Here is a 26,986-nt window from a genome sequence, read left to right as displayed (position 1 = left end):
GGAGGAAGTTTCAGATCTTGGAATAGAAATGGTTCTACCAAATTCTAATTTAGAAGTGATAGGAAAATGTGAACAAACTCTTCTTCTGCCGGGAGATAAAGCCAGCATTGTCTTGAATCCTGATGTTCTCCGTAGAAGTTTTATGTCCAGACGTCTACCTGTATAGTTTATAAAATTAAACGACCATGGTAATGATTTTTAGACCTCCATAACGAGACTAATACCGATTTCTTTTTACCATCTGCACAAGAATAAAATATACTATTGTAATTTAATTTTAACTGTTAATAATAATTGTAGAGTTCTAATACTACATATTCAAAAACACTTTACTTGTACCTATGTCAATTTGATAGTATTTGGACAGTTTCCGAGTAATGAATATTCAATATTGTTGCGTGCTTGAAAGTTGGCTTTAAGTACATGGCAATATAAGCAACTTTCACTTGTTGTAATCACTGAGCTATTATTTTATTTTTACCGTATCGACAAACAGTGCAGTAATATTATTTATTTCTTAAGAAAAAAATCTCTACCAAATTTACAAAACAACTTCGTCGTGTCTTATACACTGCAATGCCTATCATAAAATAGATAATAACAATAGTAGATCAATAATAAACTTTATAAGTTGTTATATTATTTTGCAGCGAGATACATAATGACATAAAGTGATATGCTATAATATATTACCGTATATTTTTGCTGTATGTGTGTGTGTTTAAATATTTATAGTTGTGTGTGAAATCAATTCATGTAGCTCTTACTCCAGTTTCTCCAAACTATTAGTTTTATGGTAAAAATCCTACCTTATGGACGTTACATAAACGTCAACTTTACGTTGCCTGATACGTCTGTAGCCTATCAGGCTCTGTACCTACAGATCCTGATAGGCTCTACAATTATATTTTGAACATCCGCTTTTCTAACCTCTTCCAATTCTCACGCTCTCTCTCACCGTGTGGACTGTGGACTGTGGAATAAGTGTTTATGCCGCTCGTGTGATTTTGAATTGAAGTAACTTACCGTGAAGAAGATACGCGAAATACGAACTTAGGAGTACATTGTGCAAGAGTGCGTGTATTTTAGAGAGAAATTATTTTATATTCGTTCTTTATTGTTTTTGTTAAGTTTATAAATCAAAGAAAATGGCCATAGGTTCCATACAGTCCCCAAATAAGAATAAACAAAAGACTCCGAAAAATAATAAGGGCAATAGGCGTAGTGAAGTCAAAGTTGAAAGTGAAACTTTGGGATTGGATAAAAAGGCTTCCTCAAAGGAAGGCACTCAAATCAACTTGAAAACAAGAAAGAGCCTCAAAAGGAAAAGCAATGAATTTCAAATCAGCCTGACTAACACTGAGGTAAGATAATGCTGGCAGTAGGCTTAGGTCACAGCCCCATTTTTGGGACTATAGGCTACTAATTTTAAAGGACAAGTTCTGATAATCGCTTATAGATAAGCACGGTATAGGGTACCATACCTCAAAAATATACAAGCCGATTTTGATAAAACTTAGTATACACATTCAATACATAATCTACTATATTATATTAAAACCATTATTCTTAGGCCATGACTTTTTTCTATATCAATTTTAGAGGCCAAATACTGAAAAACCTATGGATACTCAGATTTTACAGGTCAAATGCTGAAAAAACAAATTAAAGATGGCCGTACCTCAAAAACGTACAAGCCGATTTTGATAAATCTTTCTGTACACATTCAAGACAGTCACTATACTCTATACACATTCATGACAGTCTAGTGTAAGATATTACAACCCTCGTTGGGTAGAGTACGATAAGTGGACCGGGCCTCTTTATGTCACAATCATCGATACTTAATATTCATTTATCGAATACGTGTTTATAATCATGTCAACATATCTATAGCCATAATCACAATCATATTTTAAATTTAAATAATTAATACAATGCACATAGTAGTAGTTTAGCTCTAACGATCAAAGAAACTATAAGAACTGGAAATGGGAATATCTCATAAATAATAATGAAATAATAACAACATAAAAACATTTATAACAGGAAATACGAAATATATGTAATTATTTATATGTTTTCTCCTGCGTAGCAAAGATTAACTGTTTTCGAGAGGTTGTTGAAGCATATTCTCTAGAAAGCTGTACTTCTCTTCTGCACAAATACTCACAGAGATCCACAAGCAGGTCGGCTGCCACTATTTAAACTCTGTTTCACAGTTCTCCACGAGCTTTCGACTGTCTGTAATTATCTATAAAAGAAAATAAGTTTACTATATGAAATAGTGTTTATAGTTGATAGAAGTTAGTTATTGTTCAGAAATCCATATCGGTTAGTTATATCGAAAGTTATAATTGAGTAATATTGTTTGTCAATATCGATATAAAAATCGGGTCCGCTTATCGTACCCTACCCCCCTCATTCTTAGGCCACACTATTTTCGGAGCTATATCAATTTTGCAGGACAAATACTGAAAACTCTATGGATGACGATACCTCAAAATTGTACGAGAAGAGGTTTATAAAACTTATTACACGTTTGAGACACAGTCTACTACTACAATACAACCCTCATTCTTGGACCACACCTATTTTCGAAGCTATATCAATCCAGGTCAGATACTGAATAAACAAATCTAGCAGTACCTCAAAAACGGAGGAACTTTTTTTATAGAACTGTCTATACACATTCAAGAAACAGTCCACTATACTACAGAACATAAGAGACAAATAAAACATAATCTCTTGTGCGGATCAATATTTACTTCTACATCCACTCAGTGCATCTAGTTACCTTGTTGTGGCCATAAATAAACACCATTGGTTATTACTGACAAGAGCCAACGCCTCATAACAAATAACAATAATAGTGAATTCAGGAGTTTTTTACCCAAAAGAACAATGACCTGAGAATAAAAGTTCTTATCAGGCTGACACAAGTGACCATCAGCCACGATACAGTGACAAATAAAAAAACTGATAATGTTTACTTTAGCCACATTACCTAAAACTATCTAAAACCACTTTTAACAATTTCTTAAACCAGTGTACTTTCATTTCCAGAAAGAATTTTTAGGCAGTCGTAAACTTTATATTGCAAAATAAATTTAAAAGCTATAATTTTAGGTTATATCTTTCTTTATTATTCCATCGATCTAGGCAATGAAGATGTACATTTCTGCTTTTAGGCAAGATATAACTAAGTTATCTCAATTTGTCTCAGAAATTGAACCACGTTAACTGAAAGTTGAAATGAAATTGATTCAATTAAGAATGATGCTTCTAGTCTGATTCTGTTACCACTCCCCAGAATCTTGAGTTAGTCTGTTCTGAAGTTGATGACCGCACAGCAAGAAAAGCCAATGTTATTTTACGCAATGTTCCTGAAAGCAAAAGTACTATTATTGAAGAGAAAAAAATATCTCATGATCTTAACAATCTCTCATCTTTACCGCATTTGGATTCAATCCCCAGCATTTCTTTTTTTCTTTGCTGGGTAAACAATCCAGCCGATCATCGGGACCCATAAAAATTGTTTTTCCAAGTGCTGGCTGGTGTAGCTATAAACTTTGTCAAAAAGTTTTCTTAGGAGGTCCTTAATGATGATTTCATTGCAGAGGTTACCGCATCTCAGGATAACGATCAATGAACATAAATACTTAGAAGAAGATTTCTGGAGGCAGCTTGCTAAGAGGATGCAGCATGGAGAAGAAGACGGCATGTATTTTAATGGAACACGTCAAATCGTATAAAAGACAAAAAACTAGTCTGCTGTGGAGACCAAACACGCATTCATGCATACTACTATAACGTGAATGGTCTCAGATCCAAATTGCGTGATTTAAGAATATCTTAACCTTGCATGAAATCATTGCCTTTACGGAGACTCACCTTTAGCCCTTGATCTCCTCTAGTGTGAGCATGAAATTCCCTGGTAGTTATGAAGTCTTCAGAAGTGATCGATCTTCAATGTCTAGCTCACAATCAAAAAGAGATGGGATGATGTAAACAGCCTCCAATATTCTAAAGCCCACTGAAATTCCTATTGTTTCAAACGTACAAGTCATTTTTGTTGAGCTTACGCTTAAGCACCGTCTGAGATATTTTTATATAAATTCCACCAATGAATGAATGTTCATTTGATGAAACTGATAAATAATTTCAAAAATAAAATGAGAATGAATCTGTCAACATCTTTAATGTTTATCAGTATATCTGTGTATGATATTAAAACAGCTATGAATGAAATTAAAAGTAGAGCAGTTGGCAGTGACGATCTGTCTATTCAGATGGTAAAAGCTCTAGAGTCCGTTTGTTGTAGAAGCCATCACACATCTTGTGAAAAATCATAGCACATGCACTGTCCTGGTGAATCTGTTTAATGGTTTGATTGATGCAAAAGATGTGGGAAAATATAGCTCTTACATGTTATTGGATTATTCACAGGCTTTCGATTTTATTGGTCATAAATTGCTGAGTGCTAAAATGCATTCCCAAGGGTATTTGAGGGAGAAAATCAGTTGAGTGGATCATGTCCTATTTAGATGCCAGATCACAAGTTGCAAGGCTGGGAGGTGAAACTTAACTAGAAAAACACCATGGAGTTCCTCAAGGAAGTTGTCTGGGTCTTGTGTTGTTTAATATGAACACCTCTGACCTCCCAGTTGTGTGTGGAACTGCACTATCCATCAGTATGTAGATGACTATCAGCTTCACTTGTCATATGGTCGAGAACTCATTGAAGAGGTCATTCATTGTTCAGATCAATGCTGATCTTCAACATGTATTCAACTGGTCTGTTAATGATGGCCTTAAACTAAATTTAGAAGTATAATAATATCCTCCGTCTGGTGCCCCAAAATGTTATACCGCATCTTAGTGAGAATGGTATGAGGGTTGAACTTGGCAGTTAGTGCTTGTCTTTTATTACTAAAGTAGAAACTTAAGTGTTATACTTAACATTGACCTTATATTTTCTGATCAAGCAATTCAGCGAGCTATTGGCAGGCTAAAAGGTCAGTGTAGAGTTAGAAATGTGCTGTCATAATCTATGAGGTTACAGCTCATGCAGTCACTTCTTTCAGTGTTCTATTATTACAATCCTGCTTATGGCAACAGCATATTGAGTGACGACAACAATAGAATTTGAAGAATACAAAACCCAGCATTACGTTATGTGTGAAATTTGAAAAGTTTTAAACACATGTCCTCCTATCGGCTTGATGCTTAATATGCTTCAAGTGAAAATGGCCAAGACAAAATCTGACCTTTTTTTACCATTTTCAGGTTTAACACTCAAAGAAGTACTAAAACAAATCCCAGTCTCAATGAAACTAAGGACACTAAAAGAACACTTTATTTTCAACATATCTAATAGTACTTTGCAAATTTTCACCTAAATTAAAATTGTGATCGTCAACTTTTGTCACCGCTACTAATTGATAATTTGTGTGTATGTGCTATATAATAAGCATACAGAAACAATGTAACACTAAACCAGAAGTTAGTATTTATGTGTGTATTTTGTAAACGTGCAACCACTAAAAAATCTGCACTTAAAAATCGTTCTTAAAACACCTAGTTACCCAGATGTTGGTACTGAAAGGGCTATCCAAATACACAAAGCAATAAACTTGCAGGAATCTGAATTTATAAGCATTAAACCTATGGTAAGCACTGGTAAATTTTTAAATATAATTTAGTAAACTCTTCAGTCTATTGTAAAATTTATAGTTGATGCTTTGAATTTCATGTATATAAATGTCTTTAGGAAAAGAAGAAAGCTAAAATTGTAACCAAAAGTGAGCATGTGGAAAATGATACCAAACCTTCCACAACCAACGGCACACCAATTGATAAGAAAGACAAGAATCAAAACAAATCTGAATCTCATGTGGATGGTAATATGGTAAGCCTTAATTTTGATTCTTTGATAAAATTTAAATAGTGGCCTTCATTTTACAATGCACAATTTAAGAAATGGAATATATTAGACATATGTATTAAGTTTAATTCAAATTGTATTAGTAGAACTTAAGTATATTAGTAGAACCCTATTAAGTTTGACTCCTTTAACCTGCATGTTTGGGTAACTTGACTGTACATGGCAATTTAATGAGTCACGACACTGTGTAACTGCAGTGCATGTTGAATAATCCCTCTTCCAATGTTACTGCTACAGACAGCTTAATTAATTGTCCAATTCTGTTCAAAAAAAGCACCTGCATTTGTTGCTCTATTGAGATCATTGACATTTAGATTTGGTTGAAAGCAGGTGACAATAAATATCAAGCATTTGTTGTGGTGAACAAATTTTTGTGGCCGATTAAATCCTTTAGCGACCATCCAGTAGCACAATATGTAAAAAATATTACACTCAATTCTAGGGGATTTCTATATATTTGGGAAAAGGCTATACAAGGTTTATCAAAAAAGAATCCTAACTCCCTTTGCTGGCCGATTATTAAATGACCTGTCATCACAAATCTGTTATGGGAATAGAATCAGTCTCCCTTTTGAGACTGCCGCCAGGTATATACTATGCTCTGCCCATTCAGTGAGTCAGGGCTGTCCTTCATATGTTATTACTTGTGCTAGCATGGAATATCATTGAATGACTACAGGGATTTGGAAGAAGAAACAGGAGTGGCAGCTCCAAATCCACAGTTTGTGAAAATTTACATAAGATTATAAAATGAACCATATTTCTGGATTTTTGGTTGTTGCAGACCTGCCAGATTGCAGGAAACTCTTCACTAAAATACAAACGATTCTGAATGTCTTAAACCGGTATTGTTCAGTGTCACCTGTAACCTCAATGTCAAAAGCTTTGTTTATCACAGAGATTGTCTTTGAAGTGGAATGACCATATTTATGTCAAACTTTTGCTCAAGACTGGTCATTTATATAAATACATGTAATAACATATGAAACAGAGTGCTGTAACTAACATGGCAGAGTGCAGGGAATGCCTGGTGACAGTCTCAAAAGGGTTCCCCTTTATCCTCATAACGAATCTGAGATGGTCAGTCACTTAATAATCGGCCAGCAAAGAAAAGGGGGTAGAATATTTTTTTGGAAAACCTTGTATACTCATTCCAATATCTGTAAATCCTTATTAAATAGTGTTAATATTCTTTGTTTGAATATTGTGTTATCGGGTGGTCTATAGATAGATATAGATAGATCTATAGAGGATTTAATAGTCCACAATAATTTGAATCTCTCCTTATACATAGAATCAGAAAGAATGTGTAGTACGAGATAGAACATACTATTTGATTTGTACAAGAACAACAAAATATTTTATAACTTTACTGATGTAGCATAGTTGAGGTGAGTTATTCATACAGTTTTCCATGGCTGAAGTAATGTTTAAGTCGTCTTCTGATTGTGTATTCATGGTCTACATTGCTTTTTCTTTCTCGGTTTCAACTATGTCAAATTTTATTCCTTCCGGTGTAGATTTCACTTTCAGGAATAGAAAACAGTTGCAGGGAGCAGGTCTAGTGAGTAGAGTTCTAAGTCAGCGATGCTATGTTTAGCCAAAAATGACACAATGACCAATGCAGTGTTGGCTGAAGAGATATCCTAGACAGGGAATCATGACTCGTTTTTTCCATAACTCATGTTGCTTTCTTGCTCGATCACAGGTTGCTCTAGTGAGTAGAGTTCTAAGTCAGCGATGCTATGTTTAGCCAAAAATGACACAATGACCAATGCAGTGTTGGCTGAAGAGATATCCTAGACAGGGAATCATGACTCGTTTTTTCCATAACTCATGTTGCTTTCTTGCTCGATCACAAGTTGTACGTAAGACTTAAAGTCCCTTATTTATTTTTTTATCTACAGGCACCCAATTACAAACATGATCCCATTAATGTTAAAATAGTCATAAACAGTCTTCATCCTCTTGAACTGCTTAAACCACTTACGGTCATCACTTAGGGCAGTTTTTTATTTGCAATCAGTTTGTCCTCCCTCAGTAATGAGACAATCATATTTTTCTTTGATTAATTCTAGGCTGGAGTATGGATTGTTGTTGTGGAGTAGTTCGTATGTTTAAAATTTATCTAACTAATAGTCCTTCAGAAAAATATATAAGATTGATACATAATGTTAATAGCAGAAAATATTAATTTTCATTTTTTTTTAGAAATTATATTTTACCATTGAGATATTTATATGTTTTTAAAGTTTTAGTACTTTTTTCCGTATTAAGTGGTAACTCTGGACCTGTTATTGAAAACTCTAGTTATACTACTAGACTCAGTAATCAACATTATTTACGATTGGCCTAAGCCAAACTGTTCTTTATTTCAGAAATGTTTTGTGTTTTTAAGTTATAAGTTTTTAATTTAATTCCAAGTGAGATTAAATGTTATATACCTATATATAAAATACAAAATAAAATATATATATATATACACACATTTATATTTATTTATTTAAAGACTAAAGGTTCGGTTGTTGAGTAAGTGTTGAAGATGTTGAAAACTTATATTTAGTTGTTCAGTATAAATATTTTGTTCTTACTTTAAAAATATATGTTTTTATATTGAAGATGGGTTGGATTTCTTTAATTAACAAGTGTATCTTTAGGGTTTGCTGCTTAGTTTTTTTTCTTTCTCTTAATTAAGAAGCTGATGGTGACCCCACCCAAGTGCAAGATTTGTTTCTTTTTGAATTGTTATATTTTTTCAAGCTGTATATTGTTTTTTACTGTATTTAAATAAGAAAAATAACATTATTATTATTAATTAACTAATTGAAAACATTCATTAATGTGTATTAGACTCTCACAGCTTCACAAAAAAACAACATTAATTTGTTGCATTTACAAAAGCATTTGTCATGGTCTGCTACCATAGCCTGACTAAGTGATCAGCAGGTGACTGGCAGGACGGGTCATATGACTTGTGGTGTATCATTTAGCCTTGAGGTCTTGTTGCCTGACTAGAAAATCATACTTAGTGTTTTTTAGCCAAAAATTGTAGACAGTGTGAGAATGCTCTAATCAATCTTAGTAGCAATCTATGAGTATCGAATATATGCTGTTTTCTTTAGTGTGTGCACTCTAAAGTCACAGCATGCGGCTCAGTGAAATCAATCCATGTGAATCAGAGTTTGTGGTTTTTAGCCAAAAATTGTAGACAGTGTGAGAATGCTCTAATCAATCTTAGTAGCAATCTATGAGTATCGAATATATGCTGTTTTCTTTAGTGTGTGCACTTAAAGACACAGCCTGCGGCTCAGTGAAATCAATCCATGTGAATCAGAGTTTGTGGTTTTTAGCCAAAAATTGTAGACAGTGTGAGAATGCTCTAATCAATCTTAGTAGCAATCTATGAGTATCGAATATATGCTGTTTTCTTTAGTGTGTGCACTTAAAGACACAGCCTGCGGCTCAGTGAAATCAATCCATGTGAATCAGAGTTTGTGGTTTTTAGCCAAAAATTGTAGACAGTGTGAGAATGCTCTAATCAATCTTAGTAGCAATCTATGAGTATCGAATATATGCTGTTTTCTTTAGTGTGTGCACTTAAAGACACAGCCTGCGGCTCAGTGAAATCAATCCATGTGAATCAGAGTTTGTGGTTTTTAAATTATTTTGTTTTAAAATTATACACAATTAGGTAGTGTGCCATTAAATCTATACTTTCTGTTACAGGATACAGAGGTGACACCTGAAAAAAAGATTAAAGTTGATCCTAGTGTAGATTCTGCAAAGAATAAAAAAACAACACAACTTCCAGATTACATAGCACTTGAGACAAAACCGAATAAAGTTTCTACAGAGGTCAAAAAATCCAAGAAAAAAAATAAGAAACCACAAATGAAACCACAGCCTAAATTTAATGATGCTGAAGTAAATCTTCGTGGTATTAATTATTTGACAAAATGGAGGGATGACAGAAAAAACTGGAAGTTTGACAAAAACATGCAGAAACGTTTGATAACAATAATGTTTGATGAAACTAAGGTACGAAGCATTTACTACAGCCTGTGTATAGTAGTAATCTTGTGTAAATTATCAAAATAAAACTAAAATAAGTTTGTAATTTGACTAGATATTTAAACATAGATATAGATTATACTTACTTTAACACTTTGGGGTCGGCCAGGAAAGTGTTGAATAAGGTACCCGATTACTTGACCTTGAATTATTGATGATTAATTTTGACTTCTGTCAAAATTGTACTATTCACTTGTTGAAAAATATTATTTAATACATTGAAAATTTTTATATGTGTATGTTTTTTCAGTTTACAAAGACACATTTATTGTTGCAATGGTTTTTTTTCCTTTGGTGTGTAAAATAACTTACCAAAAATTTTTCCTTTGTAAAGTAAGTTTGAAAAATGATTTATCATATATGAATAATGACCTTTTTCCGTCGTTGTTATTATAAGGTAGGAGTACACCACACCATGTGTTGCTTAACAGACTTCGCTAAAGTTCAATAGAAAATTTTATAGTCTACAGACAATCAAAATGGAAAAGAAATTTTTACGTCTCCCAGCCAACAAAAGAGAAAGTGTGTCAGCATACTTAGTGATAAGGTATTGTTAAGTGCATTTTTTAGAGATGGATTTCTTTGGTGTTGACGCACATGGTTGTTGTGATTTCTGACTTATGCGCATCATAACACTGTTATGATTTGTTTAATTTAACATAGATTGTAGTCGTGCTAGATTTGTAATTCACCTGAGGAAGAGATCAGATTGCAGATTTTGAAACAAAGTGTTAATGATTTTTGTATATCACCAAACAATATCAAATGTCCTTGAGAATCTTATTTCCTTCAGAATAAATAAATTTGTAAACAACTCAAGAGTACCTATAAGAGGTTTTAACATGTGATATATACACATGTCACCTAACTATCCCGAAAACATAATTTTAATATTTGAAAGGGCTATAAAGCTATAAATCTACATCAAGATATAGGATTTTATCATCAATAACAACCAATTTTTCTTCTTTTTTATATATAACATAGTAGTTCGCCCAGTTGCCACAATTAAAAAAAAATCAATCCAAGCCTATTTAAGTAAAACATTATGTACTTTTAGCCCTTGTAATCGTCTGGTCTGTTATTTTCAATGTCGTAGTAGCATTTATATTGTTGTCCTGATCAAGACAGTATATACATATGTTGTCTGAAAAAAATTACTTTGGTCAACAAGCTAATTCTTCAGGTTTAAGGTATTTCAGTGCTGGTAGTCCATTTAGTGTGTAATACACGTCATGTGTGCCCAAATTAATCACCTCACGACAGAATTTTTAGGAAATGTTATCATTTTCTTTGAACATGACCTCTAGAATCCAAAAATGAGAAAATTTATATACAAAAAACACACACACACCTGTGGTCTAATGCAACCTTGTGACACGATAACTGCCATAATTTGTAGTAGATCCACACTGATCTCTGTACAGAGGCAGTATTTGCACAGTTTATGAAACATTCTGTTTAATACAGTTGGTACAATATATGTATACAGGATCATATGTATTCTGTCACACTTCTTTAAATTGCTAGAATTCACTCCACCTTTGTACATTGTTATGTACCTGATGCATAATCTTCTGAAAAGTAACTTTCTTCATATAACGCATTTTTAATCTATTGAATTAATTTTAAGATGTTATAAAATGATCATGGGAAATATATCATTTGTATAACAATTAAAATAATGAAAGCTACACGTAGTGATATTTCGAAGTCTTTTTCTAACCCCTTCCTGTTCGAACAATACACTTCGACCGCTACTGGTCTGAATTGATTGGGCCGTTCCGACACGGGAGAACACTCAAGTGTTTTTATTGTTTTAACAACTATTCTAACAAAACTGTTACATATTATATACATCATTATAAGTATTATTAAATTTTATATAATAATGGTAGTATTTGGAAAATTATTAAGTCAAATAGGTCTAATAATTCTATAAAATAGTAAAAGACTTTTTATGAACAACTGCTAAATCACTGTCATTAAAGAGATATATCAAGTGTTTCATATATTACTCCTAGATAGCATCACTAGGCTAAAAACATGCAATGAACAAGGACAACATTATTACCAATAGATTTTCCCTTAGTAGTTCCAAAAGTAGCCCTATGAAGGCAGCAGAAAGCAGTGATAAAGTGGTTAACGGCGATTGGATGTTAGGCTCACCATGACGATTCATGGAGATTACCCGGAAGAGAGTTAATTCTGTTTTTGTTGTATAGATATTAAGTATAGTGTTGTTTTTAACATAAATTTAAAATATTTTAATATTTTTCAGCTACCAGAGGAATCTTTTCAGACCTTCTTAGAGTACATGGCAGGAGGAAGTGAAAGTATTAAGAAAGTTGTATTAAGTAAGGCAAACAACATCATTTCTGAAATGGAAAAGTGGAATAATCTGAGTGAGAAAGCAAAAGAAACAGCAACGAAGGTGGAAGAGTCACAATACGACAGAGCAAGAAATTTAGTGCAATATTTACAATAAAGTTGTAAAAGTAAAATATATTTATTATTTCAACCTCTGGTGCTCTTTTTTACTACTGGAAAAGATTAAACTTAAGTAAAAATTTTTAATTTGACTGAGGAAATAAACTTTCGTTCATCTATAATGAGACATTAAATGATTACTAAATGCTAGTACTACATTGTCCTGAGGTATTATATTAGTTTTGTAAAATTGATAAACATATTTTAGTTACTGGTATACATCAAATAAAATTATTTAATACTTTAATTTATCATTATACAATAATAAATCTTATAACCGATTTGCTCCTTTCAAACTTTTAGCATATTTATACTTCCCCATAATGTTATCCAGTACAGTTTCCATCTTATGTCAAAACATGATCAGTTTTCTGTTGACAACAGCATGACATAATCAATGCAAAATGTATATTTAACATTCTAAGTGTGTTGTAAATTTTCATTATTTATGTGGGTATCCACTAACCTCCAAATATGGAATTGAACTTTCTTTTTTTACTGTCCTAGTAATAACACTAATAAAGTGATAAATATTGGTACAGTTTTTATAAATAAGGTTTCTGGAGAAAGAAACTTTTAATTATGTTATTAGTAATGGTATAAATAAACCAGATCATGCATTGTGTAAAAGGGTTCACACAGAGAATAGAGTAAAGGACGTGCACCATCAGTTGATCTTCCCTAAGTTACACAGTTCGTCCAACCTGTATTGCCAGACAGTTGGCCATCAATCTTTTGAGACCACATTAAACGTTTTTGCCTCTTTGACCAACAAGGGTCTTAGTTCACAGTGACCAATGAACATGCGGCACCAATAGTAGTAGTGTGGTTAGTGATTCCAACAGGATCATCTTTGTCTAGGGCTATAGAGTATAAGTAAACATCAAGATAAGAATTGTTTCTTACAAAGGGTTGTTAGGACAGCACAAGAGGTGTAGACTGGTATACTCAATTATTTCTTAGGAATGTAGCTAACATTGTAATTTCATATCTTTTGAGAATGTCAGTCCAGAGACTTGGATGGATAATAGTGATGGGCAAATCCAGAACTTCTAAATATTATAAAACCATTCCCGATTCTTGAGTTTCAAATCCTATTCCCTTTATAGTCCTAGTTAGTATGACGTTAAACAAAATTATTATTAATCCAATTTCTGCCATTCTTAAACCTGTGGATAATATTGAAAGTAGTGCATGAATACCACTCTATTTTAAAGGCATTTGCAGGGATTCAGTAAAATAAGTAAATTTTAAGAACTGTCACATTCCCTACCTCCTATTTTAATTTAATTTACTTTAGATTATAATATGGGCATCTCACTGCCCGAAAATAAAAATGTTTCAAACCTCTTCTACTCATGATAAAAAAGTAATAAAATATATAATTTACAAAGCAAATATTTATACAACCACAATTATGAATTAATATTTAATTCCCAATAACAAATTAAAATACATATGTATCTTAAATTACATTTTATTTTAACATAAGAAGGTATTAATTATATCTGATAAACAAAAAATAAAATAACTAACTATATAAATGTACTGGATACCCTTTAGGGAAATTAGGGTCTACAGGGCAAGTAAACCTCTGTGTAGACCCAAGCCATTATGGTGCCTATAATTGGAACGGATTTTAGAAGCTGAAACCAAATTAATTGTAATATATTAAATTTAGAAACAAATAAATACCAAAAAAATTAAATGAGCAATAACATTTTAATGTTAAATGATTAAGTGGATGGTCTTTCTGTTAATAATGGCGACCTCTTTAAGCTATAAAATAAATAATATATTATAATCAATAAGCAATATCAGTTGGATCATCAGCAGCAGGATGTGCAATACATGACATGACTGAGGGGTAAGTGAGGGTAGCAAGGTTAGGTCCGCCTGTTGTACAGTTGGAGGAATTTAGCTGTGCTCGTAGGGTCCAGATACTACCCTCTCAACAAATAAACGCTATCTGTGTGGCGGGTTGCGTTTACGTGCTAGCCGCTGAGATGAAGGCGCAACAATCTCTTTAACGACTTTAAACTCACGATTTTGATTTGCAGATAAAATTGACGAATACGTTATTTTCAAAAACACGTTAAACAACACTATAACAACTGAAAAACAAGGATAAGTCCTATTATTCCTATTATTTGGTTTTCTCTTATTATTTAATTCCACCACAATCAGCAATTTTACAAAACAGACTGATTTTAGCGAGTGTGATGAGTTATTTGGTTCAATATGATTCCTGAAAGGAGGGTTTTACCCATGAGTCACAGGAAATGTTTTCGGGACGCAGCGCATAATGCTACCCCGCCACCCCTCCCGCCTATCACCACACACTCAAGGTCACGCGCACAGCTAAGGTCCTCGAACTGTACCCGGTCACAATAATGGCCTCGACTTCCTCCTCACTGAGACTGATAAGCCGTTCTGATATCTTTCTTTTAAAAGTCAACGATGTCAGCGTTTTAAAAAGTTCTACGCCATCATAATTCAAGCACAAATTTCTGTAGAGCAGTTGAGAAATGTAATGGCAATTAGTAGATGAAAATGATTTAATAAGATTGGAGGTAGTAATTCCTATATTTCTAGAGTTTCTTCTGTAATTATGAGTAATTGGAACACAAATTTCACTAAAATTATTGTACATGTGTATTAATAAAGTTTTAATGAAAATTTTCCGGACAGTAAAAACTTGTCTCTTGGAATAGGGTAGTGGTTGGGCAACACAAACAAAATTTGGTGATCATCTCTTTGATTCTCATGGACAGCTGTGGTATTGCATGAACAAACTTGGAAAATAAATCTAAAAGTGGAATATTATTTACAAAGCACAATAATTTGTTAATTATCTATCTACAACTTTTTTCATAAACAAAATCACGTTTACGACATTGGTAACTTACATAATACTGATGAGCTATCATCTGTGTATAATACAAGAGATTCATGGTGTTGTGTGAACGTAAATATAGAAAATACAGACCTAAACACTTTAATTTTTACCATTTTTATTGTTATTCATAAAAATTTTAAAACGTACTTGGTGGTATGAATATTTAAAAATTATGCATTTAATAGAAAAAACATTTGGATGCGTATTAAATATATTTAAAATGAGACATCTTGTATGATGCTACGATACAAAATAAGAATGTAAAAATGCTTCAGGTTAAACATTGTGCTGATGGAGAACATTGTTTCACTACAGCTGGCCCTTAATATAATATGCTTGGTTTACGTATGTTAATCTTTTTAACCCCAGCCATTATATAAAGTGATGTGCCAAAAATCCCAAGCCATTTTAGATGTGTATGTATGGTTATTATTATTAACTCTTAAAAGCTATTGGTATAGTCATGATTCAACAATAAATGCCTTGTAAAGCATAAAACAAACATAAATCAAGTGGTCTTTTTAAATAGTGAAGACAAAAAATGCAAAACAGGTGTTTTGGGTCTTGTACACTTGTATAAGAAAATCACTTCCTCCCAAGCCATCGACCATTAATTTAAGGTGGACCCTCCCACCGGTTACACCACAGACCAGTGACTCATAAGTGTACACCAGACAGCAAAAATCCCTAATGTCAGATGCGGGCATTGAAACTGCAACTCCAAGGCTAACACCCATGTTTGAAGTAACGCCTTAGACTACACATCCACCCTGACTTGATGTCTTTAAAGTGCAGTTTGTTCACTTAGTGATTTCTAAATCACAGATTGATAAAACACTAAGTCAAAGCTTTACAAACTAATATATTTAATAAAATAGGTGGCCAGTAAAATAATTTAAAAAGTGCAAGTCCGCACTATATAGACGTCGGGAGTTGACGCCAGTTAAAAGGGTTAATAATTAAATCGAACTGTTATAATTTAATATTGTGTCTAGGAGTATAGTAATCGTAATAAGCTATAATGGTAATGAGGCCACTCAGACAGTTGTCATTTTCACTATGTATTAAAATTATTTTACAAACCTTACGGACTGGCTGCTGCAATGAACAAATTAAGATTCATGCAAATTTTCAGATATATAGATCCATTCCCTCTGAAATATTTTGCACTATAGACTGAAAAGTTTACCTAATTCCGTGAGTAATAGACTTCACTAGCACACAGCCAAATTACATGAAGGACAAGCATCAGCATTGAACTCAATCTTGCCTATCTACATTAAGAAATGCCTACAATTCAAGGGTATTCATTGGTCTACAAAATGTAGTGTCATTAAAAATTTCAAATCAGTAGCTTAATTCATGCTCAAGATACCTAAAAGACTAAAGAGAAATTTTACCATCCTCCAAAATTATATGCTTTTAGACACAGAACTTAAATAACTACTTTGTCTCCAACCATTATTGACTTCACTACATTTTTATGATTTTCACAATATTTATATCTCACAAAAAATGTTTTGAGTAAAGTGAGATCTCTATACAAGGTGTTTGTAAACTACTCTATCCCACTTCACTATTTGATTTGTCGAGACAAAATATATAAGAAATGTTCTATCATGTAGACCAGGGGTGCCCAACCTTTTTTACCCAAGGGCCACATTGTAAAGCCTTTATGGCCAGGTGGGCCAACATCCCAGGGGATTTGGAACCCCAAACAAAACGTATTGCCCGGGGTTTGTTCCAGAAATCTTGTGCAAAATATGAGTTTTAAGGTTATTTGGCCCTTGTTTCCTGATTATTGTAATTTCTTATTATTTATTAGTTGTTAGGTTAAGGTTTATAATATATTATGTTTTTAGGTTCTTTTAGTAGAAATAAATATAAACCCAGACTTTTGGATGTTTGCTTTAATTCTGAGGGAACAATAAAAAAGTCACCGATAAATTGAATGCATTGATTTTAATATTAATCCTACTAGGATACTAGGACATACAAATTACCACCATAAATGACAAAAAGTGAGGTTGTTTTGTTTTACATATTTTAAAATCAAAATACCAGCATTGACAAGAAGTTCAATGAGATCCTTGGAATTGCTTAGTGCTGAGAATATCTTTCCACTTAGGCTCAAACTTAGTGGTCCCATCATTAATAAAGATTTTAAATGTTCATCTGTAAGGAATGACCGAAATTTTGATTTGATAAAGTTCATCTTGGAAAATACCTGCTCACATACATAAGTCGAACAGAACAACGAGTGGTGACCTTGAGTTGGGTAGGCGTTACGTCGCCGCACCGCGCGCTTTCAACACTCATACTCCACCAAATAAATACGGCTCGTTCTACGTGAAATCGGCTGGACTGCTTGGTTCTCAAAATTTGTATTTATTTAATATTTTAAATGCTTGTAAACAAATTTGGTTGTTTTGGCAACAAGGCGGGCCACATAAAAATGACTCGTGGGCCGTAGGTTGGGCAGCCCTGATGTAGACCTATTATGCTTAGTTTAGCATCTGTATGTCTGCCTGTGTTGTTTAATAAAAATAAATGTATCTTGAATTGAATAAAGGTGTAAAGTTATAATTTTGTAAAATGATTGTTCTAAGCATGTTTTGAGAAAAGTTTTCAAAATTGCAGCCATATAAAATTTTCAGAAACAAGAGATTTTAAAAACATTTACAAAAATAGTGAAATACGGGTTAGTTTTAGATGAATATTTTGATACAGACCTTATTTTGCTATGACAAATAATAACTTAGTAGTAGTCTAAAATATTTAGCTGTAAATACATGTGACAAGAGATAATGATGGCCAATGAAATTTAATATTTTTCTAGTCCAACAAACAGGCTTTGTGATGCATTCAGGCCACTTTGCCCAATCTCATAAAGACCACACAGGTAAAATTGTAGAGCTTGGTTAATTCGAAGCTCAAGGAACCAATGAAAAACTCTGCTATTAACAACTCCAAATTATAAAGACTTAATTAAATGGTGTAGTAAAGTCTACAAACAGAAAGTAAAAATGTACCAATTATTCAGGTTCAACTTTATAAAGATTATAAGACCAGTTTGCCTGATGCAGCAGCTGGTACAGGTATTGATAGGAAAGAGTAAAACTTAAAACACCTTTATATTACTTCAACAAATTTGCATATATAATTTATTCTTGTATAAATTTAATAAATAATTGTGTATCCTATGACTCAAATGGTGATTCTAAAAATAGTATCAATGTACAGTTTAGCAGTAAACAACATGATCATCTTCACTTGGAGCTAATCACGCTATCAACAAATTTATGCAGTTTGTCCGTGTCCTGAAGTCCAACTATTCGGTCCTCAACTTTTCCATTTCTCATAATTAGTAGTACTGGTACACTTTTGATCTGTAACATACGACAACTAAGTTAAAAAATAAATTTTTATTTCTTATAAATATATTAGATAAAGTTTATTGTTACATAACATGAAAATATTATATGGCTATAGAAAGTTTATTTGTGCGCAAAGAAGAGATGAATGATCCTAAAATATATGTTTTGGGAGGAAATTCCAAGCAATGAAAAAGATTAATGAGGAAAATGGACCGAACATTTTTATACAACCGGTACATAGGCTATATGCCAGACTACATGTTGTGCATCAGGTTTCATTGAAGTTCCATACAAAATATCAAATCTATAGCTCATATTCCAATCTGATAATTAGGCTACCTGTGTTGATATGTCACATTAAAATATCATGATTGTACTCAGTTTGTTGAGAAATATGTTTATTTTGTTGTTCCCATCATTAATGCCAAGCCCCATGGAGTGTTACATGCACCATCAACAAACTCAATTTAATTCAGATTTCACATTTTTAAGATAACTTCAACTGAATATAGAGATTAAATCCCAGGAATGTTGAAAAACTAAAGTCATATAAACTATTACTGGAACTCTGTGTACTGAAAATAACAGTTCTACTGTCTTTAAACTAAAATATTTTGAGCCTTCTATGTTTAAGATTTAAACACAAATAGATTTGAACTATTCAGTTCATTTTTCCAGCTAACTTTAAACACAACAACTCTATGACCTGAAGGAAAGACTAAACGAGATCATTTTCATTCTTGTTATATGAAACCCATTTATACTAAAGGAAAATGTCTCTTAGCAATACAAATTTTTAAAAAAAATCTAATCAGGATAGCTTCTGTTAAGTAATCTGAGAAACATTATAATATTATTGTATAATTAATAAAAGTATCTAAAATTTACATTTAACTAACAACAAATTATAATGGATTTTTTTTTTTCAATTACATTTACTTTTAATTTACATTAGGTATAAAAAAAGAACAATTATTTTAGACAGTACTGTCAACACATGAGGATAAAATTACTTTACGAGAACATCCGGTACCCAAGTATTATGACATATCCATTCAAATTAGAATAAATTATTGTGAAAATTGTGTTCTAATTACAAACTAACATCATAATCATCTGCCAGGTTTGAATGTTCATCAATGTCCACTTTTGCCAGGACAACTCTGCCCTCTTTTTCAGCTACAACTGATTCAATTCTTGGGGTTAAGGCTTTGCAAGGATTGCACCACCTGAAACATAACAATGACGTTTTGAAATGTTATTTAATTCCATTTCATCAATCCTAACCTGGTGCAAGTAACATAATGCACACAAGACTAATGAGAAATAGCACCAATTAGAAAAAAAGTCAGTGACTCTGGGACAATTCCGGTCTCCTGGAGGTTTTGAAAAGTAGTCTTCATTCCTAAACCTAATCAGGCTAACTAGGTACATGGACCCGAGATCATTCCGTTCAATTTCTTTGTATCTTTCCTCCTAAAAATTCATGAGATGATTTTATTGAGGTATGCCTAGAAGGGAGCCCTGCATAGCAACCAGCATTCTTACACATCAGCTAAATCCAAAGGATCAGCTCTTCATCAACAACTGGTGAGTAGAATCGAGAAAGTGATAGAGTATGAAGAGGTAGCCTTAAACTCCAAAGGGCTTTTGATTATACTAATACTCCATCTGTTGTATCTGATAAAAGCCTCACTAGAAGAAAAAAATCATGTTAAATTCACCCCTGCATAGCAACCAGCATTCTTACACATCAGCTAAATCCAAAGGATCAGCTCTTCATCAACAACTGGTGAGTAGAATCGAGAAAGTGATAGAGTGTGAAGAGGTAGCCTTAAACTCCAAAGGGCTTTTGATTATACTAATACTCCATCTGTTGTATCTGATAAAAGCCTCACTAGAAGAAAAAAATCATGTTAAATTCAACCTCAATTTCATAAGTTTAGGTACAGATAATGCTCATAACAAGAAGCACAATACACGATTGCATTATAATAAGTGGCCACCACCATAATCGAATCATCGATATTCAGCATTATCTAAACTACCAAAAACAAAATTTTGAACCGAATTACATTAAATGTATTACAAATTAAATTATAGTTCAGGTGGTTTTATATCTTAAAAAGTAATAATTAAACAATAAATGAAAAACTAACTAGGCTATGTATATTTATAAAATGTAACATACAAAACAGATTAACATGTAGTTACTGTTTACTATTTGAAGAATGGTGCCCTGATTCAATTGTGGTGGTGGACCACTTACTCTACTGTAGCCCAGTACACAAATATAGTCACAACATGACTTGCACTGTGCATCTGATGGAGTAGACAATGCTACGATTAAGGCGAGATGTAATTATGTCCCATGTTATACATATGGCCTATCGATGAGGTGAGATGTAATTATGTCCCATGGTAAACTTATGACCTATCGATGAGGTGAGATGTAATTATGTCCCATGGTATACATATGTTTGGGTACGATAAGCAGACCCAGTTTTTTATATCGAAATTTGTAAACGATATTAATTAATGATAACCATCGATATACTAAATCGATACTAATTAATTATTTTGACCAATTAACTTAAATAATCTATATCAACAGCTGTAAACACTTTCAAATAATACACGTAAATTAAGGTAATATTTCAATTTTACATAAGTAACATTTGATTATTAAAAATGGCAGTAAATTTTAGAAAACTACACAACATTGCTTTGAAAGATGATAGGACGTGTTTTTCGTGGCTTCAACATGTTGGACTCGTACAGAAAACTCATTTTGTGAAATTTGCGCGAAAGAAACAACTGTAACTGTGAGAGGAGCAAATATGCTCGTCTTCAGCTTTCCTAAGGGTAGGGTCCAATAAGCGGACCCGGTTTTTTATATCGAAGAATATAATCATCGATACCTAATATTCGCATATCGAATCACAGACTATCAATCGATATAAAAGTAATAACAATCATATGTTTTAAATTAAAATGTGAATTTAATTATGTAACAAATAACCTTTACCCAACGAACTATTACCATTACCTTCTTTTTTGCATCTGAAGACGACCATGTTAGCTCCTCTGACAGTTACATTTGTTACCTTTCCACAAATATCACATAATGGATTCTTAGGTACTAACCCAACATTCTGAAGCCATAAAAAACATGTTTTATCGTCTTTTAAAGCAATTTCGTGAAGCTTCCTGATTGACAGCCATTTTTAATACACAATGTTACTTATGTGAAATTTAAAATATTACCTTAATTGTATTATTTGAAAGTGTTTACAGCTGTTCATATAGATTATTTAAGTTAATTAATTGTTAAAAATAATTAATCAGTATCGATTGATTATATCGATGGTTATGATTAAGTAATATCGTTTGCCAATTTCGATATAAAAAACCGGGTCCGCTTATTGGACCCTACCCCTTTCCTAATCTTGGTTATAATAATTTGTTTGATCACTGTAAATATTAAATTCATATTTTAATTTAAAACATATGATTGATATTGAGGACTATAGATACTTTTATATCGATTGATAGGCCTAGTCTAGGATTTGAGATGCGAATATTAGGTATAGATGATTACATTCTTCGATATAAAAAACCGAGTTTAACTAGCCTATCTTCTTGTCTTCAAAGAAACTACTTATTTCTATGGAGTCTATAAATATGGAAATACCACAGAATAATAAAAATGTTGAGGCGAAATTCATATATTTTAGCATAGGCTAGAACAATATTACTCTGGCATAGAATATCATCAACATACTTACGTTGCAAAGAAATCGACTATTACAGGAGTTTTACTTTTCTTCACTCTTTCATCAAAATCTTTCTCGTCTTGAATTTTAAAGGATTTTGTTGCTTTACTAGTTATTGTAATGTTGCGTAATCCAAGAATTGAAGGGCTTGAAACGCTTTTGCTTAGTAAAGAAGCATTTGTTTTTAAAAATAATTTTGAAGTTTGCATTGTAATTTGTAGATAATAAACACAAATAAAAGCACAAATGAACTAGAAGACTCAATTGGGAGGAAAACTATTTAATTACCTAAGCCAATGTAAGTTCAATCTTCAATGTTGACACTATTGAGAAATTGTTATGTAGTGATTGTACCTAGTGTGCGAGTGCGACTGTGTTACAAATCTAAAAAAATATAATCAAACTCAGTTCATTCTGTCTATTTCAATCAGCTGTGGATGTTTTAGTTATACTAAACCTTTTCAGTGTCGCCTCTGTTTTACTTTCATTGTTGAACAGAAGTACAATATCAAAAGCACAGAGTAGTAAAGTTGAAATCCAAACAAGGTTTGATTTACTAACTTGTCAATAGTGAATTCAAATTATTGTACAACTAATCTTACGTAAAAACAAACTTATAATTGAATACCAAATAGGTAAAAACATTTTTATACTATACAGTATAATAACATTAATTGTAATAGGCTATATACATAATAGTAAATGTAGTTTGGGTATAATTAAGCCTTAAATGTCCATCTACAGTTAACCCTAGAACTGGCGGTCATTTCATCCTGTAGTGTCGGGCTGTTTTAGAGCTTCGTGCAAGGTTTTTTTTTTAATTATTACAAATATAAAATAAAGGTAATATATATAAAAGTATATATTTTTGTGTTCAGGATTAAACATAGATTTACACTATATTGTAAAATTCACCGTACAAAATCTTTTGTTAAAAACTTTTTTTAATCAAATACAAAATTTACGAAAAATATTTCTTAAATTTTGGGGGGACCGTACCTAGCAAATGAAGTTATTAATGAGAAATTTTTAAAAGTGAGATAGCCATTATGTGTCAAATGTTATCTAGTTTCAGAAAAACATAAACATTATACACATTTATGTTAGCATCATAAAGCTATAGAAAAAAAGCAGCGATGCGCATAGATTCTGAAAATCGGGTGTATACGTAATACTTTGGTAAAACCAGTTTTGCTAATACAATTGTCCACGAATACATGTTATATTGCATATTTTCTTACTCAGAACGAACTATACAGCACCAATGAAATAATTTCCATAAATAATTTTTTGAAAAGTAAAATAAGTTACATTTTGCCATTATTGAAAACTTTTGCGAAAAATTTTCATTCAGCAAAATATAAAATGGTTTTGAAAGCTTGTACTATATAAAAATTTATAAATTTATGGTTTATAAGTAATGGGAAATATTATGTAGTTTTAGAAAACCACAAATATAACTAAATATATGGAAAAATACCAAGTTTATAAAATAAAGTGTAATAAAGCGCACCAGTCAGAAAAAAATAAAAATTTGTTTGCTACGCCATAACCATAATACACAGGGGAATAAAACTTATCTGTTCCCTATCATTTTTCTTCCCGAATCCAATGGTATATGAATTAAACCGATACGTTGCTGGAGTATATTGTAAAAAGTAATTATACAAGGGAATGTTTGACCAACAAAATTTTGTGGGTTAACAATGACCGACAAAATTTTGTGGATTAAAAGTTAAAGGCAAATATGCTAAACTGAAGTTTTAACCTCAAATTTGATATTCCTCATCGCTCCGCTAATATAGTCTGCGGTATAGTGCTAGTGCAAAGATATATCTTGTAACCAGCAGTAACATTATCTCATTCATTCTGTATTTACCTCAGTGTTAATATTTACTAATTAAGTTATGTTATTCTGCAAGTAGAACTTTAATTTGCTATACGTTCTAGGCTTTGTCTAAGGTAGCAAGATAGTCATGAGCCTCCCACAGTACCACAGCTGTCCCTACTATCCAAAGTTACACGGTCCACTCTCAACGCTGCACCGTTGTCTCTGTCGCAACACTTGTTGTCTATGTTGTAGAAATGGAAACATGCGGTTTTTAGAGAGTTCGGTGCATCAAGCGACTCCGACCATCGATTTTCGAATGTTAACTCCACTGTTACTCCAGTGACAGCTCAACTACTGTATGTCATTTTCCCAAGAGGAATCGCAACATAACAGGGGAAAGTTCCACCTCTGATAATGCATGGCCTTCAGGAGTTTAAGCAGCTTCCACAAGAGGTGAAAGAGTCTGGCCACTCATTTCGAAACCAAATTTGTAGGACTATGTCTACTTGTAAGATAGTATTCAATTTTGAGTTTTATAGTAATGCAGAAGAGCTCAAAATCTGAAAGCTTGGATTTTTATCATATGACTATAAGATGAACGCGAGGTGAAGGCCATAATCCGGGGATATCTAGATATTTATCACGTATTAAAATAATTTCAGAGCTTCAGGAAGCCCTTGAAGCTATTCATGTGGCATCTCTTAAAAGTTACAATGTGAAAAGACGTCGTGAGACAAATTAATTTCGTGTGCATATCAAACGGACTTGCCGCTGGACGAAGATCTGAAAACCTCAGACACTCTTTGGCGTCCAGATCAATGTTGGCAGTTTTAATTCAACCAGTAGTTTTTCGCTATATTACAGATACCGAATATTTAACCATGGTTCTGCGTACTCCATCTGTTACCACGCTGCGTAAAGTGTACCGGAAGACAACTTACTTCGGCTTGCCAGGCTGAGGAAAGCCTTTCTTGGTGCTGTAACTGATATGGGATTTACCCGGCAAACTGGAGGCGCTGTGCGGATCACCAACGGACCTTAGATCACATAACATGGTGTACATAAAACAAGAAGTATTATGAAAGAAACAACAGTTTCAACCAAACTGCAACTTTGATCATTCATAACTCGGAGAAGTGAGATTTGATTAAGACCAAACAGTTCTAAAGGTAATTACAAGTGTACTATTTATAGTATATACTTTTAGAATTATATGAAAGGGAAATGCCTTTATTAAAGAGGTGGATGTGGCTGTAAAGCCCTCTACCACTCAACCTCATGGCATTGGTCACATTGGGCTTTAAACATATTACAGTGGGAGTGCCATTTTGTAAATTACTATTTATAACTTTTAGTTTAAAAAAAATTATGGTTGCCTGTAAAGTCGGTTTTACGGGCGAAGATTTTACGTGACAACGTCTTTTTCTCGGTAGAATATTTATTGATATGAATATTATTAAATTGCACAATAGGAACAAGGAATTGAATGAAAATAAGAATTGCACAAATTTTAACTATAGAAATATATTTTGTTTACTAAAACATTGTACATAATTTGAAATTAATTAAAATTTGTTATTGTAAATGGTAAAGTTGAATAAAACATTTACTAAAATTGGAATTTGAAATTCTTGCTAAACACAGTTAAATTCTAACTCCGCGCGTGGTGATTGGTCGGTTTAGTTCGTTTGTTTGGTCGCACTATTATGACAGGTTAGAGGTTATAATTTGTTATTTTAAATGTTTGACTAGCAATACGCGCTGTTTCTTCTCAATCGACTGAATTACGATTGATTGCAGAGTGATTTAAACTAATAATTTACTTAACACTATCAACATTTGCCAATAGTATGACATAACCTATAAACTCAGTTTCTCAACTTTTGTGTCAATCTAACAATTAATCAATCAATCATAGTTTACGATAATGAAATATCAGTGTACAATTATTTACCTTTATTGTTGTAGTTGTTGTAAATGACGAATCTAAGCACTCCACATTTTCACGAATAAACATAAATATCTGCTTTATCCCGTGCGGCGGACCCACAGTTATCTGCTTTATCCCGTGCGGATCCCGTGCGGCGGACCCACTGGACGGGCATCGTAACGTTACCGGGCGTTACACTTTTTCATGAGTGACTCCGAGCCGCAACCTAATTTAAGACGTTGTCACGTCAAAATTCTTAATTCAGCACGTTTCTTTAACTTACGCCTGCGCCTGCTCGCTTGGACGCGTAAATCACTAGATTTCAGACTCGTCTCTAGGTCTTCTGAATCCACATAACTCTTTTATATTAATTTAACTCATCCACTGATCAATATAACTTCCTCTATTTCACAACATCATAGTTATTCTTATAACAACGTGGGCTTAAAAGAAGAAAATTATTTCTTCTCCAGTCCCAAATAAAAAGTGTTAAATTTTAATTCTTTGTTCTATTTGTATAAGACTAACGGTGAGTACTCTTGAAAGCCGTCGGGTCCTTCCTGGACCCGGGACCTTGGGAATTCTTACCCCCTTCTCCTATATTTCACACCTTACTATACATAGATTATACAGTATGTTTTACGTTATTGGTCGTATACTGAACA

At 32.8% G+C, this 26,986-nt stretch overlaps 2 protein-coding genes across 2 annotated transcripts; one reads left to right on the top strand and one right to left on the bottom strand.

Annotated features, from left to right (window-relative positions):
* Window positions 1–594: 594 nt before the first annotated feature.
* Window positions 595–12,522, top strand: LOC124354270 (uncharacterized protein C7orf50 homolog). The gene is made up of 4 exons (XM_046804603.1): window positions 595–1,364; window positions 5,774–5,911; window positions 9,674–9,985; window positions 12,300–12,522. The coding sequence occupies exons 1-4, from the start codon at window positions 1,149–1,151 to the stop codon at window positions 12,504–12,506; spliced, it is 873 nt and encodes a 290-aa protein (XP_046660559.1). The 5' UTR covers window positions 595–1,148; the 3' UTR covers window positions 12,507–12,522.
* Window positions 12,523–18,544: 6,022 nt separating this feature from the next.
* On the bottom strand, window positions 18,545–22,940 carry LOC124354269 (thioredoxin, mitochondrial-like). The gene is made up of 3 exons (XM_046804601.1): window positions 22,573–22,940; window positions 19,890–20,013; window positions 18,545–18,796 (listed from the first exon to the last, which is right to left on the bottom strand). Exons 1-3 carry the CDS (start codon window positions 22,767–22,769, stop codon window positions 18,677–18,679), a joined length of 441 nt encoding a protein of 146 aa, XP_046660557.1. The 5' UTR covers window positions 22,770–22,940; the 3' UTR covers window positions 18,545–18,676.
* Window positions 22,941–26,986: the final 4,046 nt, after the last annotated feature.

The sequence above is a fragment of the Homalodisca vitripennis genome, chromosome 2, assembly GCF_021130785.1.
Source record: "Homalodisca vitripennis isolate AUS2020 chromosome 2, UT_GWSS_2.1, whole genome shotgun sequence".
NCBI lineage: Eukaryota > Metazoa > Arthropoda > Insecta > Hemiptera > Cicadellidae > Homalodisca > Homalodisca vitripennis.
The sequence above is the reverse complement of the archived record's forward strand: the minus strand, read 5'-3'. Positions and strand labels throughout refer to the sequence as shown.

What these genes read in the sequence shown, in the direction of transcription:
- LOC124354269 (XM_046804601.1), bottom strand. Translation starts at nt 22,769, where the DNA reads ATGCAAACTTCAAAATTATTTTTAAAAACAAATGCTTCTTTACTAAGC. An exon ending in ATAGTCGATTTCTTTGCAAC is followed by an intron (nt 20,014 to 22,572) that starts GTAAGTATGTTG and finishes GTTATGTTTCAG; the next exon opens with GTGGTGCAATCCTTGCAAAG. An exon ending in ACCTGGCAGATGATTATGAT is followed by an intron (nt 18,797 to 19,889) that starts GTTAGTTTGTAA and finishes CGTATGTTACAG; the next exon opens with ATCAAAAGTGTACCAGTACT.
- LOC124354270 (XM_046804603.1), top strand. Translation starts at nt 1,149, where the DNA reads ATGGCCATAGGTTCCATACAGTCCCCAAATAAGAATAAACAAAAGACT. An exon ending in TCAGCCTGACTAACACTGAG is followed by an intron (nt 1,365 to 5,773) that starts GTAAGATAATGC and finishes AAATGTCTTTAG; the next exon opens with GAAAAGAAGAAAGCTAAAAT. An exon ending in CTCATGTGGATGGTAATATG is followed by an intron (nt 5,912 to 9,673) that starts GTAAGCCTTAAT and finishes TTTCTGTTACAG; the next exon opens with GATACAGAGGTGACACCTGA.